Source organism: Chenopodium album, chromosome 27, assembly GCF_948465745.1.
Source record: "Chenopodium album chromosome 27, dcCheAlbu1.1, whole genome shotgun sequence".
In the NCBI taxonomy this organism is placed as follows: domain Eukaryota; kingdom Viridiplantae; phylum Streptophyta; class Magnoliopsida; order Caryophyllales; family Amaranthaceae; genus Chenopodium; species Chenopodium album.
In genome coordinates this window covers 715,167-736,846 of record NC_137860.1, presented here as the reverse complement: position 1 = coordinate 736,846, position 21,680 = coordinate 715,167, and the positions used below count along the sequence as shown (strand labels likewise).

Sequence of the window (21,680 nt, the reverse complement as noted above, 5' to 3'; positions counted from 1 at the left end):
ATCGAATTACCAAATTGCAAACTTCCATTTCACAAGAACTCATCAAATCATGATTATGATACTATGCGTAGTATAAAAATGATTAAATAAGAAGCATATAATAACCTAATTGTAAAACAATAATACATTAATACACTAACTCTTATAATCTACTTCGTAATAAACTAGTAAGATCAGTATGACTAAACTTGAAATAGAACATAATATGTATTTATAAAATCAATGAGAATTTGTTTATAATATGATGCCTAAATATGAAATGATTCGCGACTTTATATAAAACTTGTGAACACAAAAGGTTAGCAAGTATTATCAAATTTCAAACCAAAACCATTTAACTGCCCGAATCCAAACAACTCGATAAACAATTTATTTTTTGAAACCGAAAACCGACCCGAACCGTAATTTAGTAAACTTGAAATGGAACCGATATGAATAACGTTAAAGTGGTTAAACAATCAAAGAACCGAACCAGTTATAAACTGAACCGAAAAAGAACCGAACCAGTTAAAAACTGAACCGAAAAAGAACCGAACCAGTTATAAACTGAACCAAAAAAGAACCGAACTGTTTCTAACCCGAAACCGTTTCCAACCCGAAACTGTTTGAACCGGGATAAAAACCGTTTACACCGCACCGTTAACAAACCGCAACCCGCCTGCACCGAACCGTTTACTACCCGGACTGTTTACAACTCGAACCGAATTAAAACCGCTTAAGAATAAACCGAAACCGAATCGAACCGATAACTATTTAAACCGAACCAAAACCGACCCGTGAGACAATTAAACCGATTCCAAACCGACCCGATTAAATACCGAACCGATTTCAAACCGAACCGAAACCGAACTGTCAAACCGTTTTGACAGTGCTAACTATTAGTACTATATATATACTATTACATAGTAAGAGGAAAAAAATATATACTTTGTAACAATAGTACTATATATATAACCTTGATTGTATAGTATATACGAGTATATTAGTACTATATATATACTATTGCATAGGAAGAGAAAAAGAAATATAAAGTCTTGTTAGAACTGTAACAATTTTTTTAAAAATAGATTGATGAATATTTAATTTGAAAGCATACAACTTTAATCATTAACAATATATTAAATATCGTTTTATTAAAAACATTACAAAAATTAAAATGTAGAAAATATGCATAAAGAGTTAAAGACATATCCAATAGCATATTACTCTTCACATTCTCCTATTTATACAACTTCTTCATGTTTTAACTTATTTTTGTGAGATAATTATCGTAATATCGTCCAAATGGAAATTAAACAAATTTTAGATAACATATGTTTCTAAAAGTTGATGAAAAATAAAGCAATACAAATGAATTGAAATGTATAATAAATATATTAGAGTGGAAACACAATCACATATTCACAAATGAGACTGTATATGAGAGTATCATATCATACATCAACAGTTCAACACTATATGATTACTCAAAACTTCAACTCTACCTATTTATTTGGCACACTTTGAATTTTGTCACAACTTTAATCAATTTTGTTAGTTAATATATAAAGATAAATGCTGATAACTTAAGATTTTATTTTGACTTAACTTTTTAAATCTTTTGTTAATGTATAATTGAAAATATTGATTTTTCTTTTTTTTTTTTTTATAAAAAATACAATGATAAAGATATTGGAATTGAAAATCAAAATGTGTGCTAAAAGTCACAATATCTCTATTATATAAATGAAGAGAAAGGCTACAATATCCACTTAGAAAAAACCACAACACCTCTCTTCCTTCAAAATTGAAATAGATACAATTGTTATTTTATTTTTTTAAAAAAAGTCAATCAATCAAAATATATAGGAAATAAATGAAAAATTAATCAACTAGCAAAGAATAATTGTTATTTAGAGCACTTTTATTTTGCATTATGCACTTGACCTACTATAACTAGTATTTGTAATTTATATATTAGGAAAATTGTACTTCGTAGTTTTGTGTGTATTTGTTAGAATCGTCTCAATAAAATGATTATTAATTTTCAATTTTTATAATTTATACTTCTTGATAATAAAATATATATTATTGATCAAATATTTACATCGACATATGTGCCTAAGAGAAATGAAACACTTAATAATAATTTATTTTTTTTTAAATAAAAACAAGTTGAGTAACACTGAATAATAGAAACAAAGGGAGTATACATTGATCAAATTTCATACTACCTTCATTTTAAAATAATTGTAATACTTTAACCGACACACATGCTAGCACAACTTTGACATTAATATTTCTAATTATATACTACGTATATATTATTATAAAGTATAAAAGGTTACTATATAATGATAATATACATAAAGAATCCAAAAATAATTTACATGTCAACGTATATAAAGTTTGTTAATATATTACGAGATAGTAAAAAAGTATAGTCAAATTAAGCATATGAATAGTGTAAAAATCAAATCGTTGCGATTATTGCAAAACATATTATGTTCCTGTTCATTCGGACATCTTTGCAGAACTTTTTAGTTTAGTTCAGTTCAGGTCAGGTCAGTTTGATCCAGGCAGCTTAGTTCAAGTCGTTTCAGTTCAGTCAAATTTAGGCCGTTTCAACTTTCAGCCAGTTCACTTCAGGTCATTTTAATTTAGTTCCACTCAATTCAAATCATTTCAGTTTAGTTCGTTTCATTTCAGATTAGTTCAGCAAATTTCAATCCAAAAGAACGAGACCGTAAGTTCGTAGGGCATGTTCACATTTACAGAACTGAACTGAATTGATTGGAGCTGAATTGAACTGAAATAAATATTTTATGGGAAAAGAAAATTAGATACTGAAGTGATTGGAGTAGAGCTGAATTGAACTGAAATCAAGCTAAAGTGAACAGGCCCGTTGCACAATTTTAGAATCAAAATAAGTCGAATAGAACAAAAAAAAAAATAAAAGAAAAATAGAGATAAAGAGAGATGGGCCCAAGAAGACAATGGGGTCCAGCAAGTACCCCACCACCCATGTGCCCTCCTTCCTGTCTCCACCAGCTCCTGCTTCCTTCTCTCTCTCTCTCTCAATCATTTCTTTCTCTCTCTTCATATCTTAATTCTTCACCCAAATATTCCTCCAATTCTTCCTCCCCCACTTCACTCCTCTCCCCTTCGTCGGCGGGCTCCCCCCCCCCCCCCCCCCCCTCCTCCTTTCTCCCCTATTTCTTATTATTTCCCCTCTTTTTTGGGCCCCCTTTCTATTTCCCTTTTATTTTTTTCTTTCTTTTTTTTTAATAAAAATTTCACACTCCATAATCTAATCTTTCCCCATGTCGGCGACAGACGGAGCAACCAACGGCGGCGCTCTAATCGAACACCCTCACTCCCAACAACAGCAGCAACAACCCCAGCAACAACAACAACAACAACAACAACAACGCCAGAATAATAATTCGACAACAACAGCGCTAGCAGTTAAGAAAGCCCCAGCAAAAGATAGGCACAGTAAAGTTGACGGCAGAGGTAGAAGGATTAGGATGCCTATTATTTGCGCCGCACGTGTCTTCCAGCTCACACGTGAGTTGGGTCATAAGTCCGACGGTCAAACCATCGAGTGGCTTCTCCGACAGGCGGAGCCCTCGATTATTGCTGCTACCGGTACAGGCACCACACCCGCCTCGTTCTCGACTTCTTCTCCTCACTCTTTGGCTTCGCACCATCATCTACGCACTGCGGGGCTGGACAATAAAACGTCGCCGTCTCCGTCCCCGACACCGTTTCTACTGGGGAAGCGCCTCAGGACTACTGCCGAGGAAAACGAGGCTCAAAACGGCGTCGTTGATAAGGAAGACGTTGTTACAACGGCCTCCCTTGGGCCGACTGCTGGGTACTGGGCTATCCCGGCCCGGCCCGATTTCTGGAGCTTTGCTGCTGGGCCTGAGATGGTTGTGGGCCCGGGTGGTGCTCTTGGGCAACAAGCGGCGGCTGCGGCTGCTATGGCGGGTAGATTTCTCACTCATACACAGCAGCATCAGCACCAGCAGCAGCATGTTACGCTTGGAGAAGCTTCTAGAGTTGGGAATTACTTGCCGATTGCGCAGGGACATCATCTTAATCTTCTCGCTTCGTTGTCGGGAGCTCCGGCTTCTGGTGCTGGTGGGTCTTCCGGTGGTCGGAGAGACGATGATCCTCGTTGATTCTGGATTAATTTCATGAATTTGGAGATTGTATTGTAAGTAAACAAAAAAAATTGTGCATTTTGCTGTTTAATTTTGTGTGTTGAGAAGAGCAGGGAATTTTAGTGAATTTTGTTTAAAATTAGGGTTTATGTGTGTGAGTGTGTGTTTTCTTTCTCGAAGGGGAGGAAAGAAGAACAAAGTAGGAAGTTTGCTGTTTGATTGATTAAAATTCAATTTTAGGGTTTTGATTTTTAGGGTTTAGGAATCTCTTTCCCTTGTTTAGGGTTCCTTGTTTTTTTGCTCTGCTGCTGCTGCTACTCTGTTCAAATTGGAAGGTGGAGGAGAGAGATTGAGGATGAAGAAAGACTGGGTTAGGTGGTAAATTGAAATTCATTGTAATTTGTCAGCAGAGTTTTTGAATTTGTTCAAATGAAAAACAAAAAAATTATGGGAAAAACCTATGGGAAGGTTTTTTCTGGTTAATGTGAAGTTGCAATCTTTTTGTAATTCTATCTTCTTTGATCAATTGCATAATCCTTTGCAACTCTTTTCGTTTCGCCTTAGTTCAGTGCTCATCGCCATTGGTGTGGCGAATGCCTGAGTTTCTCAGTTGTAGTAGCTCTAGCATGTTTGGGGACTGTTGTGTGGTTATTATGTAAATTTTCTGCTGTTTTGAACTACTACTTAGCGAAGTATTACAGATTGATTAGATGATAGCCTTGTGCTCTGATGTTGTGCATGCATGCATTGAGTTGTGGTGGACTTATGCTGTGGATGTTCGGTCTCAATCTGCGTCGCCGTGGTACTAGGCTGCTGAATTTACCTTGTTCAGTGATTAATCTGTTATGTTCTTGTTAGCCTATTTCATTTTGTGCAATCAAATTAGCTTGTAGCTAAATTATGTATGTATCTACTGTATGTAATTGTTTGTAAATTGTAACTTGATTGCTTAGCTTTAATTTATTTTGGTGTGAAAGTAATAAAAGGAGCCCATCTTTTGTTGTTCCACAAGCATTTTTTCTTAGTTCTAATGTTTTTTTTTTTGTTGTTACACAACACGAACTTCATATGTTACTTAGAGAAATCCGAACTCCTACACAGCATGAACACGAATCAACCTGAACTGTAATTATCTTATTTTCTTTCTTAATATTTGACATATTAGGCGAACAAGTTGAAATTGGCACGAAATCAATCACAAACCCGACCTATGTGACTATGTCTTTGTTTTGCCAGCTTTTACTTTTATGTGAGTTTGTATCATCAGTGTAATGAGCTGTTGAGGAAAATGATTGTCATACTTAGCTCTGGTTTGAGGTAGCTCTGTTCCCCCAGTTCTAGTAAAGATTTGAAGAAAATTGTGCTTGTTTTCTTGGAAGTTTGTTTCGGTTTAATTTGGTGATTGTTATCGTGTTCTCATTTAGGCAGATTCTATATTGATGGAGAGGACAGAATTGTTGGTAAGATATTACGATTTCCTCTTTTAGGTGGAGTGATGATAAATTGATGATAAGGAACGCTTGGATGCTGTAGTTTCAACTTGATAGTGTGTTGATTGAGTCAACACATATTAGCTGTCAGGTTCAGGAATTGAATGACCTTGTTCCTGGTGGGGTTTTTTGTGGTTGCTGTGATTCTGAAAATGACACCCCTTTTCTTGCTTCCTTTGAGTTTTCATTACCTTCACTGTACGGGGTAACCGACTTTTAAACCCGAATGTAACATCGTTCCAGCTCTCCTAGGGCCCTGCTCATGGTGCTGTAATACCTTAAGTAGGCTAAACAATGATATATAACCATTTCAGTCTAAGACAATGTCACTGTACTTTACATTGTCAGACGACATCCACCTCAACCTCAATATTCGTCGATGACCTCCCTATCGTGGGATCGTCGTTTAAAATGGCCAACTTTGATGGATGGCAACATACTCAATACATAAACACACACCCAAATTTCTGTCAGTCTTGCTCTGAAGCTGCTAGGCTTCATGCTCAAGTCTCATACTGGAAAATAAGCTTAATGATATTAGTCTTAGTTTTTTTTATCCATTCATATTTTTTTAATGAGCTTAGAGTTAGTAGGAATAATAATGAAGTTGCATGGAAACTTCTTGTTCTATCAACTTTTGACGACAGTAATGTTGTAGCTTTATTTAGGTAATGTTCATATTATGATGTGACCAAATCCCTAATGAACCCAATAAGTGGCTACTAATTATATGCCAGATTTGCACTAGGTGTGTTTATATGATTATATTAATCATGTCATTAGAACCTTTTGTGTCCTGTCAATTTGTCTGTTTCAATTAATGTTATCTTGCAGTTTTAAGAGATTAGTGCTGTACTTAGCCTAATTTATACTAGTATACTATTACCCACATTCCACTGTAATTGATATTTGCCAGTTTATAAAACCATATAGCAGCAACATCTACGAAAGTGATCGTTTGGTTGGCAAAAAAAGTGAAGTTAACACATTTTTCCGTTCTAAATGTATTAGCGCTTGATGTAGAGACATCAGCACTAATCAAGGCCAAAACGAGGGAAGTTATTTACCTAACACCCGACCCTTTACATTTACCATCAAACAAACTTTTATGCCTTAATTTCCACAAAGCGGAACTCAGCTTGTTACAAGAAATTCCTATAAAACGCAACTTCTTACATTTAATCAAACGATCACTTAAAGCGACAACGGTAGGGTATCGATGGGCGTAAGTGTATAGTCAGTGAATGAATGGTAAGTTTGATTCAAAAACACGAGGCATGCTAAGAATGAGCAGGCAGAAAGTAAGTTGAAGACTAAACTCTGCAATGTAAGTGGCAATACATAGTGGTGAAAACTGAAAAAGAGAAGGATGGGAGAAGAGAAAAGACATACATGCAAAGTTACAGTACAAGTACTCCATTCTCTGGCCTTTTTTTTTATTTTTATTTTTATTTTTAACTTAGTTTATTTATTCTGGGCTCCTCATAATCAATGCCAATGATTTTTCACCAGCTCATATTACTTAAGTTGTTGGTTCCCCTTTTTTCCTACTTTTGGATCGATTTTGTATTCATTTATTTTCCCACTCTTTAAAGTTTATGCTAAACTTGGGAATAAAATATGAGTACTTGAATAAATTTGACTAGATTTTGTGTTTATAAGTTCTATCCAAAATTCGTTTAAAAAAAAAAAAAAAAAAAAGTTTCTATTTAAACAAAAAATGAAATTTTTGTTAGAAAATAATGTGCTTGCTTTTTAAACTTGAGGTTTTGAATAATAAATAAATTCTAAGCTTCTTTGATGCAAAATATTAGATTATATTTTGGAATTTTGTAGTTTAAACATGTTAATATTAATACATCAATAAAAAATAAAATTTTAAAAAGTAAGGTGCTATATGACGTAGGTGTCATTATGACGTTGCTTGACAATCGTTGGTTGAATGGTTGTTGCTCTTCTTATCGGTTTATTTTAACCAATCAACCTCAGCGACTCGATTGCCATCTCTATTAATGAGTAACACACAACACTAATGAATAATATACTCAACTATGAAACCAAATTGGAGTTAGATTGGACTAATGGAGCTTAGCAATAGAAGAATTAAACTGTATGGCACGAAAGCACACTCACAGTGAGTGGGGTAGTAGTAAAGAGCAGAAAAACGTCAGTTCTCTCTATCTATCCCAATACAAGTTGGCAGTTGGCAAGCACTTTACTGTGTACATTTAGTGAGTACTTGTAACTAACATGTGTTGTGTACTGGATCTTATGTCTTCATGTTTGTCCTACTTTTCACATCTTTCTTGGCTGCTATCATGCATCACCACCACAAACCCAGCACTAATGCGTACCATCGGGATTCAAGAGACGTTGGTTCATGGTTTAATTGGCGAAATTGATTCGTTTCCGATAATTAAACTCAAATTCAAATGAGTAGTTATCCCGGGAGTTACATGGTCTGAGACTATGAGCCCAAGAATTAAAGTGACTTATATTGTTCATTAGTAATGGACCATACAACCTAGATAACTTAAAATCAAACTATAAATGACTCATCCATCAAATATAACTAGAGCACATGATGAACCAAGGATCTTTAGGGTAATACTAATTTTGTTTCATATTATTTGCAGCTAAGGGTATTATTTGTGAGATATAAATTATACCTTTGTTACAAGTAATACGCAACAGAGGTAGTATATATGAAATGAGGAGTACGGGCTTGGGTTTCTTTTGTCATGGTTTATGGACTGTTACCTTTCTTTTACCGCAAATTTTTAGTGGTCCCGAGACTAGCCATATCTAGCTGGTCCCTCATTTTAAAAATGGACCTTCAATATAAAAAGAATGAACATTTTCTTGCTATAGGATATAATTTCTTACAAAATTAAATGCTCATTTTCATACTATCATATGTTCATTCTTACAATATTAATGTTCATTTTCATACTATTAGATGTTCATTATTCTTATAGTATTAATGTTTACAATTTAATATAATAAAAAAATGAACATTTTCTTGCTATAGGATATTTATTCTAACAAATTAAATGAACTCTTTTCTTACTATCATATGTTCATTCTTGCAATATTAATGTTCATTTTCATACTATTAGATGTTCATTATTCTTATAATATTAATGTTCACAATTTAATATAATAAAAGTGAACATTTTAACTGACAAGAGTAATGTTGTTACTGAGATCCTTCTTTCGTCTTCTTAGTCAGGTTGATTTCGTCAAATTGCTCAATTGGTTAGATTATGGTACTAATAACGTGTTATAAAATTAAAGAAAAAGAGGAGAAAGTGTTTAAGAGAGAGAGAGAGAGAGAGAAAGAGTAATAAATGCTAACTTTATTAATGAAGCTTAACCTGCTATTTATAATATTTTTCATGACAGGTGGCTACATGACATGCAGAGTTTTTCTTGCCAAGTGTCAAGCTGCTGCTGCCACGTGCCGAGTACCAACAAGCCGACATGTCTGCTTTATGGAACATGTCAGCCCATTTGATAATTATGTTGAGTCCACATCCGTATTTACCAAGATGTCGGCCCATTTCGCATATCTCTCCATACAACTAACCAGAAAACAAAGTTTTTCACTCCCAGTTATTTTGTCAAGTAGACCTTGTCTGCTATCGGCAAACTAGGTCACTGGGGGGGGGGGGGGACGGAGTTTTTTTGCTCCCAGTTATTTTGTCAAGTAGACCTTGTCTGCTATCGGCAAACGAGGTGATCACTTGGGGGGAAAACGGAGTTAACATTACCTTGTCATTTTTAATATTAGTGTTGTGTTGTCGGTTTAACTCAAAGTGTCAAAAACCTTTGACATTCAGTATACACGCCAAGTGTCACCCTTATGTCAAGAATTGAACTTGGGTCCATTAGAAAATAAATAAAAAGTCATACCATTTTTGCTATCTAATACAAGTACTTTTGCTTATTTATTCTTGTTAAATAGTTAATCTAGTGCATGAGTTTTGTTTATTTATTTAAGTGAGAGTGAGGGATAGCTCAAATGGTTAGAGCTTCCCTCCTGATTTCAGGAGATTAATTCCCAAGAATTAAGATCGCTTATTTTAAAAAGTGTTGCCCCCATGCAGGATCGAACTACAGACCTTCAGTTTACAAGACTGACGCTCTACCACTGAGCTATAGGGGCATTTTGATTCTGATCCTTGAACAAACTCTAAATAAAGCAATAATTTTTTATTTTTATTTTTAGTTTTTCCAAATAAATAATATATTTTGGGAGAAATTGAGCACATAAGAAAGGGAGGGAGAGTGAAGAATCAGGAGAGAGAAAAACAATGGCGAACAAGGGCGGAGGAGGAGGAGGATCGGTGGTTCGTGCGGCGGAGATGGAGAAGATGAGCATTGAACAGCTTAAAATGGTGAAAGAACAATCAGATCTTGAACTCAATCTTCTTCAAGACAGTTTAACTAACATTCGTACTGCTACTTCTCGTCTTGAACTCGCTTCTACTGCACTTCACGACCTCTCTTCCCGCCCTCAAGGTTACCCATCTCTTCTACTTCTCTGATTTTTATTCTAACATAAAAAAGATTCGATTTTTTTTTATGAGAATTGATTTTGATTATTGTTGTTGAGCAGGGAAGAAGATGTTGGTGCCTTTAACGGCGTCGCTTTATGTTCCTGGTACTCTTGATGATGCTGATAAGGTTCTGGTTGATGTTGGCACTGGTTACTTTGTTGAGGTTTGTTTCATTTTTTTTATTTTGATTGATTGTTGTTATTGGGGTTTAATGGCTTGAATTAGGGTTTTTGATTGAAATTCGATGGTTATGCAATGTTGGGTTTTAATTTATACGAGCATTTTTAGTTGATGAACTTAAATTATTTGCTATGATTTGATGTGCTGGTTTAGTGAGCATTGGCTGTAATGTAATGTGTAGTTTAGTTAGTGATGATGTTTTTACTTACTCTTCTGGTAAGAATGTATATTTGTACTTGCTCCTAGTTTCCGTCGTTCCAAAGAATGGTAAGAAGCATGTCGTTTGTCTACTCGTTAGTTCTACATTTGTTGTTCCCAGCAATTGTTAATCCCATGCCTTTCCATTTTGGGTAATTTGGAGTTTTCAATGTTTTGATGTAATTACATTTTTGAGGGGACGGCGTGGGGAGTGTGGGAATTTGGGGTATGCTGTTTCTTTCTATTTAGTGTACTTAATTGTCGTGGAAAAGACGGTGTGATTCTGTCCATTTGTATATTATTGTTGAGCATTCGATGTGCGTTGCATATCCAGTTCAAGATACAACATTGTTTGACTTTCTTATGTTTTGCTTATGAATCAGAAAACAATGGTTGAAGGCAAGGACTATTGTCAGCGCAAAATCAGTCTGCTTAAATCTAATCACGAGCAACTTGTTGAGGTATTCCTAACCATCCCTGTTTGAGTTTGTTTTTGGTTGATATGCGAAATCGCTTGTTTTGGCAGATGGAATCATGACAATAATGCTATAATTTGATGTTATATCTTCTTATTATCTTCTTTCACATTATGTATTAATATACACGTTGTCGGTAATTGAGTTAGAACACTTAGAAGTCCAGAAATAACTCATGGTATGCCTGACTGGTGTTTATAAATGATTTGTTGACTATCTATTTGGTTTTTGTACTTTTACGTTTTTTTTTATTGACATTCCTGATAACATTCCTTAAGAGGTTTTACTTACATTGAAATACAGACACATTCAAGCTGCTTGAATAAAGACATTACATTTTTTTTCTGGCTAACCTGAGTATGAAATGTTTTGGCTTTGTAATATGTGTTACTTTATCCTTTCTGTTGATGTTTTAGAAAACAAGGGTATTATGTGAGGGGTCCAAGATTAACCTTTGTTTATCTATCTAGAAATATGCTGCTTTTACTAGAAGTTTTGTTTAAGGGATTAGCTAGTCAATAGCAAAACTCCAATTGATCTTTTTGAGGTTTTCAATGTATATATGAATTATGAAGTACTTCGTATATTTCAGCAGTTTTCTCTAGCAAATTAAGGTTCTAAAATGCAGACACTTTTTAGGTTATTCTTTTACTTCGTTTACTGACCACAAAACAGAAGAATCTTTCTGGGTTATGGCATGCCTATTATGCTGAAGAGAGGTTATTAGATGTTTAAGAGCTTGTGCTTTTGGTTGCAATTTGATGCTTTTCTTGGATGGAAGGAATATTGATGAATATTATGAAACAGAAGGTAGATGGCTAATAAGTGCACCCAAAATGGTATTGTAGAAAGAATTCTGAACTTTCTTAGACATCTTTTTACCTATGCTCTTTCGGCTTGTTTTTGGTACAAACATACCATGAGCTTAAGTCCCTGGGGATAACAATGTAAAGGCTCTTGCTTAGATTTTAGTATACGATGACAAAAATTTCTGAAGGTTGATACGTTGGAATTTTCATCAGACTAGGCCACTAGGGCATTGTCAAACCTCAAATGCTTGTGGGAATTTGGTCAATCTCAGTGTTTTGCTAATCTTCTTTTATATTTAAGTCAAACAAAATAGTGTATCGTTTGATTACTGTAGGAACTCTGAGGCCTCAGCTAAGGTTAATGATCTGTGAGGTCAATTACCACCATAGGTTTTTCTAACTAATTAAATCAAGATGTTAGTATCAATTGATACGGTGTTTTCACCTTCTTTATTGTGTCCAAAATCCTTTGCTGGCTCATTCTACAGTCCCTTGGCCACGGTGCTTTGCCACAGATATTACCTCTCCATAGTGAGGAACTTCAAGCAACAATAGATAATGCTTAAACTGTGCAGTGGGAAAATTTTCTCAGATCAGGAGGGTAGTTGTTTGAGCTATTTTAAAGCACTTGTTGTCGACCTATATATCTTAAATATTGGGTTTGAAATTTTTCTTAAAGATTAGGATTTATTTTTGGCCATTTGGGTAGATGATGTGTATTCCCTTGATCCCTCCTCAATTTGCTGATTAAAGAGTTAATTGGGCTGTCCTTCAACTTAATGTGGTCAAATTGAAATATTATATACCTATCAACGAGATAATAGCAAATGGAGGAAGAGGATCTTTGTGGATGACCACTGACACTATTTTTATGGTTGTTGTACCCTTTATTAAGGGTTTTGTAAAATAAACTGCTTTTAGGCCTTTTTGATGAAATGAACTTCATTGTAGCGGTAGTATAGTGGAAAATGATTCTTTGTACAATCATACTTCCCTCATTTCACTAAAATTGCCACACTTGGAATGTTTCAAAATGAGTGTAACTCTTTCTCTCTTTTCTCCTCTCTGTCTTTCATGATATAGAAGTACCTTTAACTTTAACCTTTTTGCACCCTCTCTTGCATAAAATGACATGGCAACCCCAAGTGTTGAATTATAGTGAAGCAGTGCAATTAAGGAAAAAACATATTAACAGCTGCAGATGCTAGTCAAGCATTACAGCTTGAATTGGTGCTGGTGTTCTCCTGTAAGAGTAATGTTACATTAGCAGGATCTTGACAATTATGTTGCCTCCCTTCTTTTGGTCTCTGTTTTGGCTGCTCGTGACTTCCTATATGTCTTGATTATCCTCAATGTAACAAATTGACTTGATTTGTGTCATTCTATGTCAAAGATTGCTGTCTTCATCTTCGTTGTACTGCCTGCTGGCTAAACCCTCATAAGTTTAACCGTGTCATGCTTTTAAAATTTAAGGAAACTTGGGGAGTGGGGTGGGGTGGGTGAGCAAGCCAGTGTAGCTAATCAAACTTATGTTGTATGGGAAAATTCAGGTTGCATCAAAGAAGAAAATTATAGCTGATGAAGCCGGAGCTGTACTACAGGCCAAGTTAAAGCAGATGGCACCAAGTTCATGAGAATCTACGTGTAACTCAGTTTTGTAATTCAGCATTATGGATTCTTAGAAATTGTAATGGTATTTGAATTGTCTTTACCAATTACCATCATATTTATAGGCTTGATAAAAAGTACTTATTTTTGGAAGATAATGTGCCTCTATTTAAAACATCTTTAAAAAATATAAAATTGATAATGATAAATTTGAATTGACTAAGAGCCTATTCTGATTTACCGAGGTGAATTTAACTTAACTTATTGGCGTTGAGCTGAACTGAATGTTTTAAGAGAGAAGGAAAATAAGAACTGAACTTATTGGAATTGAACTGAATAGGCCCTAAGTTAGGAAATATGATCCTAAATTTAAATTCCTAATTGAATCCAATAAAATCATTTAATAGTATCTTTGAAGGTTATTTACTTTTGGGAAATTCTTTTTGATACTCGTGTGTGTGTTTTTTTTTTCTTTTTGGTGAAATGCAAAAAAAAAAAAAAAAAAAAAAAAAAAAAAAAAAATTATTGTTTTGGGTGTTTTTGTCCCTCGGGAGAGTTACAACACGAAGACTGATCCTGGGTGAGTTGTACCTGCAAAACAAACGGAGACACCAGTTGGGTGGTGCTCCGCCTCCGACGCACAAGTTAGAAATTTGAAGGGAGAAAAAAGGTGCGGAAATTTAGGTGGGGATCTGCTCGGATTCCAAGCTCAGGATGTCTTTATCAAAGAGTAAAATGTGTAATAAATGGTAAAACGTGTCCTCAAAATGAGGGACATCTCCCTATTTATAGGGTCTTTGGGAATTGTGCCCCTGATTAGGTTACTGAACCCTAATCATTGGTGGGCTGCGCCGTTTGGCAGCATTCTCGGGATTTGGGCCTGAAGGCCGCCTTTTCCCTTGATTTCGGGAATGACACGTGTTGAGCAGGGATTGGTCCATTTTAGACCAATCTGGGGCTGACACGTGTCACCTTCTGATTGGGCCACGTGGCAGGGTAAAATTACCCTAAACATTTGCCCCTCACAGATGTGACGTGGCACGCCACATGGCATCTGTGACACATGTCACGCTTCGGCTGGCGGTAATTTTACCGTTACAGAGTAACCATTCATCTTCCGGGTAAATTACGGAAATGCCCCCAAATTTACCCTCTATATATAGCCGTTTTACCCTCATAATTTTGTACGTTTACAAAAATTTTCTAGAGAGAAAAACTTTGAGAGCAGAAGACATCCGTTTGAGTCAGGCGCGAGCAAGAAACTTTGTTCTTCCGCAACCCAGCCGGACCTGCCTTCCTTCAGATATCAAATCCAAAGGTACCGTCTCTGTCTCTCTTAGCTCTTTTTTTTTCACCATTTGTACATATTTCTTGCAATAAATGGATGCATCACCAACACACACGACACAGCTTAGGTTAGAGTCCAGCCGGTCACCAGGGACGGCTGAGTCTAGGACTGGGAGTGCCGGCTCGGGGTGTTGGGACCACCCTTTGCCATGGATTCCGACCAGTTATGTGTCTGTGCAGGACACCATGGCTCGGACAATGTAGACGACCACTGATCCGAATTATAGAAGCGAAGGCTCAGGCGGCCAAACGCCTGAGGGAGAATCGTTTGGTCAGGGAGACTAGACGGCTCTGGAGAGATCCCCTCCGCGCGCCCCTTCAACCCCTGCTGACTCTTTCTTGGAAGAGTGTGACCAAGGCGGCGACGAGGCCGCCTCTGCCCCCATGGACCAAAGCGAGGGGGAGACGGAGAGCGACAGCTCCGCCTCTACCTCCGAGAGCAGCGATGACTTGCCCCCTCTTCCGGATAGCGAGGAGGAAGAAAGGAAAAAGTGGAATGAGAAGAACGATCCCTTCAGCATCCACGTCTCCTCCAAGGACCGAATCCAGATGGGAGAGAACTTAGAGAACTTTAAGAAAATGCACCCGCTTGGAGACGGGTATAAGATCCGGGTGCTGCATGAGCTGGGCACCATCGCTTGGGGGGATGATCAAGAGAACGCCAACAGCTATTTTGGCTGTTATGAGGCGGCGTTCAAAGCCGGCCTTCGCTTCCCCCTTCACCAGGCGGTGAAGGCAATTTTGAGAGGCTACGACCTTGGGGTTTGGCAACTTACCCCCAACTCCTGGACCAACATTCTGGGGTATTTTGCCGCCTGCGAGTTCCAAGGGCTTAACCCCGGCTGGGAGGCCTTTGCAAGCATGCATTATCTCAGCAGAAGCCCAGGCGGCTGGAGGGCGTGGTGTACTCTAACCACACAGCCGCAATACATGATGACCTTGGACAAGGTCTCCAAGTTAGATGGCTGGAAGCACAGGTTCTACCTGATGTCAGCCCCAACCAGATGGGAAAATTATGAATTCCGTCTGTATAATAAGAAGCCCGACTTGTTGGGCAGGAAGTGCGCTCTTCCCCGGATCCCAGAGGAAGACTTTGACAAAATAATCGAGGCAGACTTTTTCGGCCTCACAGACGCAACTCTGTCAACCGGGGAAACAATAAAAGTCCCTAAGAATTGGATTCCCAAGAGCGCCTGGTTCAGGAATGAATGTTTCCTAGCCGCCTGCGGGTTAGGGCACATGTTTAATAAACGTATGCACTTGGGTTCACACCGTCTGTAGTATTTTTCTATCGGAATTGATTTATGATTCTGATCAATTTCTTTCTTTTTTGCAGAAGAAGCGCTAAACATATTGCAGTCGGAGAAAACTCCCAAGCGGTCTTCTGCGACCATCCGCAAAGATCTTGCGGAGAAGGCTGCGGCCGAGTTTAGGGCCAAGGTATTGAGCGCCTGACCCTTTCTTAAGTTTATTTTATAAACTGTCTTGCCCGGATACTAACCTTTACTTGTGTATTTTCACAGGGGGGAGAAGTTGGGAAATCGTTTGAGAAGAATCTCAAACGGGCTAGAGAGGAGGCCCCAACCGTTCTCAATAAAATAAAAAAGTCCGCCTCTGCGTCAACTCCTGGCGCCTCAGCCGGGGCTAAAACGATGCGGGTTGCGGGGCGACTCGAGAAGATAGGCGGCATCGTGGGCCTTGATCTTGTCAACCCCTTATCAGCAGCCGCGGGGTTCACCACGCCTGCAAGCATTTCCTGCTTGGCCGGCTCTGAAGGTAAGAACCCTTTTGAATCCCCGCTTGAGCTGGGGTGGCCTTTACGGGTGAAATCCCACTCCCAACAGACGTCATCCTCAGACGGTCGGCAACAAATAGGTGCTGCCTTAGTTTCGCACTCATCACGTGTTGATTGTGGTGCAGATCAATCTCCCCGCTGGCCAGACGTCCAGAAGCACGCCAAGGCCATGCTGGATGCCGTCCGGAAGAGGGATAAGGACAATATCCCTGGGATAGAGACGTTTAATCTTGAACGCATTCTATCCCTTCTGGCTGAGGTAAGAAACTTGTCAATTCAATGTTATTTTTTCCAAGTAATTATCCCGCCTGTAATTCTTATACCGCCTGCTTTTGCAGGCCATGCTGCGAGTGGACGGGCTCAAACGTCCTTATTCCCGCAAACGGGAAGAGGTAAAAAGGGCCAAGAAGTCCGCCATAGACGCTGATAATATTGCTTTACACTCGACTATCGTAAATGAACTTGAAACTAAAGCAATAATTATGACACAGGCGTCTAAAATCCAGCAGCTGGAGCTAGATCTGAAGGCGGCCGACTAGCGGGCAACGGATGCTGAGACGACCAAGAAGGGGGCGGAGGAGGCCCAGAAGAAGGCAGACGAGAGCGCCAAGCAGGCTGATGAGGCGCTCAAGAAGGCCCAGGCAGACCTTGGCAAACTGAAAGCCAAGGTTGAGAGGCTGGAGAAGGATGCTGCTCAAGCTCAGAAAAACTTTGCAACAACCCTGGAGGCGGAGCAAAACCGCCTTGTTGCTGAGAGTGATGCTGACAACGACGCCCATATGAAGATTGCTTGGGCTGCCTTGTACCCAGAAGCTGATTATAGCATCTGGGCAATGGCACACAGCTATGCCGAGTACGTGGTGTACTTGAGAGAGCAAGGTGAGCCAGAGCCTGCCTCCTTTGAAGCCTGGCTCAGCAACAGTGAGCCAACCGCGCCTGAGCTTCCTGGTCCCGGCGAAGCGCACCAAATTCCCTCAGATGATGAGGAGAAGGGGGAGAACCAGGAGGCTGTATGCCAAAACTTGCTTTTCCGGCCTGCGTGCCGAGTATTTGTGTTTTTACCGGCTATGGAGCCGGGTTAATTAACAATTTCTTTCTCCCGAACGGGGTCCGGTTAACATTTGATCCATTACAACCGTTTGGTTGGATGGACTTTTATGAATTGCACCGACTAGGTCGGTTTTGATCATTTAGCATTTGAATTTTTGTTTTTTGCAAATTTTAATTTTTGCCTAACTTATCGAAAGCATGCAGCGATTCCTTGCGTAACTTATCAAAAGCATGCGGCGAATTCTTGGCTAACTAATCAGTAGTCCGGCTGTCCTTGCCCTGAACGGCTGTGTGATTGGTTTCAATTGGAGCTGGTTGATTGACTTGAAAACGTCTGATGCTGCAAAGAGCATGATATGTTTGTAAGTCAATCAATCACAGTAGTGATTGCCCCAAACCAAGTGCACAGCCGTACACCAACAGGCGTTTCAGTCACTACACAGACGGCTTATGCCCGTCTTGGTAGAGATCTCATAGCCATTGAACTCTTGCCCCAATTGGGGTGAGGTGCAATTTTTAAAATAAATAACCTGTGAGAACTTCAGCCGGTTACCGACTGATACCTGTGGGCATCCGGTATTTAGGAACTTATTCGTTCTTCGTAGGTTATTTTAGTCAGACGGCTATGAGTTGACCAATTTGGTCGTTCAATTTTTGCCGTTTGCATGGATACGTAGAACCGACAGATAATCTGTTCTCTGCGACGATTGCACCCGGAGGGGTGTTGCCGGACGCCTTTGTCCATGTTGGGACAGACGATTTTATAAAAATAGCAACCATCCGGCCATTTTAGCCTCTGATCCTTTTTGAGATCGGTTGTGTAGCCACTAAACGTTTTTGTGCTTAGTTTCTTAATCAGTGTTGAATTTACACTAAGTATCGAACTTAGTTTTTTAAGCATACGAGTCTGTCTGGGTAATATCTAGACGGACAGACAAATATTTGATCATACTAAGTATCAAACTTAGTTAGATAAATGGAGAATCCGTCTGAGTATTACCCAGGCGAATAGTATCATACTAAGTATCAAACTTAGTTAGATAAATGGAGAATCCGTCTGAGTATTACCTAGGCGGATAGTCAAGCAGTTGAATAAACAAAATCAAACTTAAATAAACAAGAGATCCGAGTATTACCCAGGCGGACTAACAAATGAAACCTTCACTAAGTATCGAACTTAGTTAGGTAAATGAGGAATCCGCCTGGATATTACCCGGATGGATAATCAAACGATAATTTTGCAAACAAAGTCTGAATCTTCATTAACTGACACTGTTTACAAAAAGTTTACATTCTCAGAAGTAGTACTTTTTTAGATTGTCTACATTCCAAGTTCTCGGTAGGCGCCTTCCGTCTGGAGTTTCCAGGCGGTAGGTGCCGTCCCTTACTTCTTCATAGATCCGGTAGGGGCCTTCCCAATTTGGGGTTAGCTTTCCCAACTCATTGGCCCTACCGGTTGCCTCCATTTTTCGTAACACTAAGTCGTCAACTTTCAAGGGACGCTTGTGTACTTTTTTGTTGTAGGCTCTCGTCATTCTCAGACGGTAAATCTCATGACGCAAGGCGGCATTGCCCCTGCGTTCTGGGAGTGAATCCAATGCCAGGCGCATTGCTTCCCAGTTTGCCTCTTCATCATACAGCATGACTCTGAGATTCGGCTCGTAATGTTCGATGGGCAAGACGGCTTCAGCACCGTAAACCATGAGAAATGGGGTTTCACCGGTTGCCCCTTTCGCTGTTGTCCGGATGGCCCACAGGACATGGATTAATTCTTCTGCCCATAAGCCACCAGCTCTTTCTATTTTCTTTTTAATGCCGTCTGAGATGAGTTTGTTGAAAGCTTCAACTTGGCCGTTTGCTTGGGGCCGGCCAACAGATGCGAAATAGCTTGAGATCCCCTGATCTCCCAACCAAGTTTTTAGCTGAGGCGTCTCAAACTGAGGACCATTATCAAAAACCATAGACATGGGTACCCCGTACCGGGTGATAATGTTCTTCCAGATGAAGGAAATTACGTCTGAGGTCTTGATGTTTTTAACCGCCTCATCCTCAACCCACTTGGTGAAATAATCCACAGCCACTAAGATATAGCGCTTTCCGCCTGGAGCAGGCGTGTAAGGACCTAGAATGTCCATGCCCCATTTTGCAAACGGGATTGGGCTGTGGATGGCCGTCAGATCAGTAGCCGGACGGTGAATGAGTTTGCCAAATTTTTGGCACTTGTCACATTTCTTCACCAACTCCTTGGCGTTCGCCTCAAGAGTGGGCCAAAAGTAATGTCGTCTGGCTCTGACGGCTAGGGATCTGTCGCCTATGTGAGAGGCGCTGAATCCCGAGTGCAAGTCTTCGAGAACTTCTTTCCCCTTTTCTGGGGTGACACACTTCAATAAAGGCTTCAGAAACCCCGCCTTGAAGAGTTCTCCATTTTTCAACTCGAATCTTGCAGCTCGCTTTTTCATGACGGCTGCTTCCTGTGGCGAATCATGAAGTGTTGAGAGATAGGCCCGGATGCCATCCATCCAGGTAGAGCTTCGGTCCAGAATTCCAACGGGATCCTCATAGATGCTTCTTTTTTCAAGAACTTTCCAGAAGACTGACCGAGGCGTATCATGGCAGGCGGAAGATGCCAGCTTTGACAATGCATCCGCCTGGTTGTTTTCCGACCTAGGCACCTGATTCAGCCGAAATTCCTCAAGTGCCTTGGTCTCTTCTTTGACTGCCTGAACATATTTAATCATAGCCGGATGAGTAGCCTCGTAGCTTCCCTCATACTAGCTAACAACCAATTGAGAATCAGAGTAGGCGTCAATTTTCATGGCCCCTGCCGCCTTACACATGCGAATGCCGGCTAGCAGGGCTTCATATTCCGCCTCATTGTTAGAGGCCTGAAATTTGAAGCGTAGTGCATACTCAAATCTGTCTCCTTCAGGAGACTCATAAGGCCTTTCGGCCCAGGCCTCTCGGCCCAATTCGCCCGATCAATCAGGCTAAAAATACCCTGAAGATATCGGACGAATCAGTTAAGGCTCTTAGCCCAATTATAAAGCCATTCGGCCAAAACTTGTCCGACTGATGATACGGCTGATGTTCGCCTAGCACAATAAAGCATCAGGACATTCGGACGAGGCGCCTAGCCCAATAAAGCAGTCGGACGATCCTGTCCGAACTGCCAGCAATACAGAAACGCTCCAAATAAGCCCAGGCTGCTCGATTGAGTGAAGATCAGAGGAGGCGGCCCAGTTGGGACGAGCCACCCCCTCTGAGGGGCAAATGTTTATGGTAAAAATTACCCCTAATACGTGGTCTAATCCCGTGATGACACGTGGCCCAATTAATGGGCGACACGTGCCACCACAGGAAGATGACACGTAGAAGGAGCAAGAGAGCACCTGAAAATGTGTTTTATGTCATAAAGGCCTCCTTACATCAGGAGGCCCAAACTCCTAGGAAAGCTGTAAAACGGCGCCCCCTAAGGACACCTGTCCTAATCTGATTGCGCAGCCAATCAGAGCCCAAATTCCTAGGTCACTTACCCTAAGAGGCACAAATTCCAACCCCTATAAATACCCCAATCATTGATGATGGGAAGGGGAATAGAAACATATCATTACACAAGAGCACTAAAAGCTCCAACTTCTCTCTACTTTCTCTCTCTAAATTTATTCCGTTTCTGGTCACTAACTTGATCGTCGGAGGCGAATCTCCGATCACCGGAGATTTGTTGTTTTGCAGGTGTCCGAGTCTCGTTGCCAGGTAGAGCGTGACCAGTATCTCGTGGGATTCCAAAAAACCCCGAAACAGGTATGTCCAACGTTTAGAGTGGCATCACGGAGAATGCTAAAGTCTTAGTTGAAGGCTTGAAAACGGCAATTGGTAATGGCATGACGACGTTGTTTTGGGATCACAAATGGGCCACCGACACTCCTCTAAGCAAACTTGCTACTCAACCAATTCCTAGTGAGCTAGAAGAGGAAACAGTGGAGGAGATGTGGGAATAAGGGGAAGGTTGGCGTT

The 21,680-nt window shown here is 39.6% G+C and overlaps 1 protein-coding gene, 1 non-coding gene and 1 pseudogene across 2 annotated transcripts; 2 read left to right on the top strand and 1 right to left on the bottom strand.

Annotated features, from left to right (window-relative positions):
• The first annotated feature begins 3,156 nt into the window (after positions 1-3,156).
• LOC145620987 (transcription factor TCP7 pseudogene) lies at positions 3,157-5,162 on the top strand (annotated as a pseudogene).
• Positions 5,163-9,737: 4,575 nt separating this feature from the next.
• Positions 9,738-9,809, bottom strand: TRNAT-UGU (transfer RNA threonine (anticodon UGU)). Its single transcript has one exon. It is a non-coding gene; the product is annotated as a tRNA-Thr (tRNA).
• Positions 9,810-9,911: 102 nt separating this feature from the next.
• LOC145620765 (prefoldin subunit 5-like) lies at positions 9,912-13,702 on the top strand. Its single transcript, XM_081675471.1, has 4 exons — positions 9,912-10,165; positions 10,263-10,366; positions 10,965-11,042; positions 13,417-13,702. The coding sequence occupies exons 1-4, from the start codon at positions 9,958-9,960 to the stop codon at positions 13,498-13,500; spliced, it is 474 nt and encodes a 157-aa protein (XP_081531597.1). The 5' UTR covers positions 9,912-9,957; the 3' UTR covers positions 13,501-13,702.
• Positions 13,703-21,680: the final 7,978 nt, after the last annotated feature.

What these genes read in the sequence shown, in the direction of transcription:
- LOC145620765 (XM_081675471.1), top strand. Translation starts at nt 9,958, where the DNA reads ATGGCGAACAAGGGCGGAGGAGGAGGAGGATCGGTGGTTCGTGCGGCG. An exon ending in CCTCTCTTCCCGCCCTCAAG is followed by an intron (nt 10,166 to 10,262) that starts GTTACCCATCTC and finishes GTTGTTGAGCAG; the next exon opens with GGAAGAAGATGTTGGTGCCT. An exon ending in GCACTGGTTACTTTGTTGAG is followed by an intron (nt 10,367 to 10,964) that starts GTTTGTTTCATT and finishes CTTATGAATCAG; the next exon opens with AAAACAATGGTTGAAGGCAA.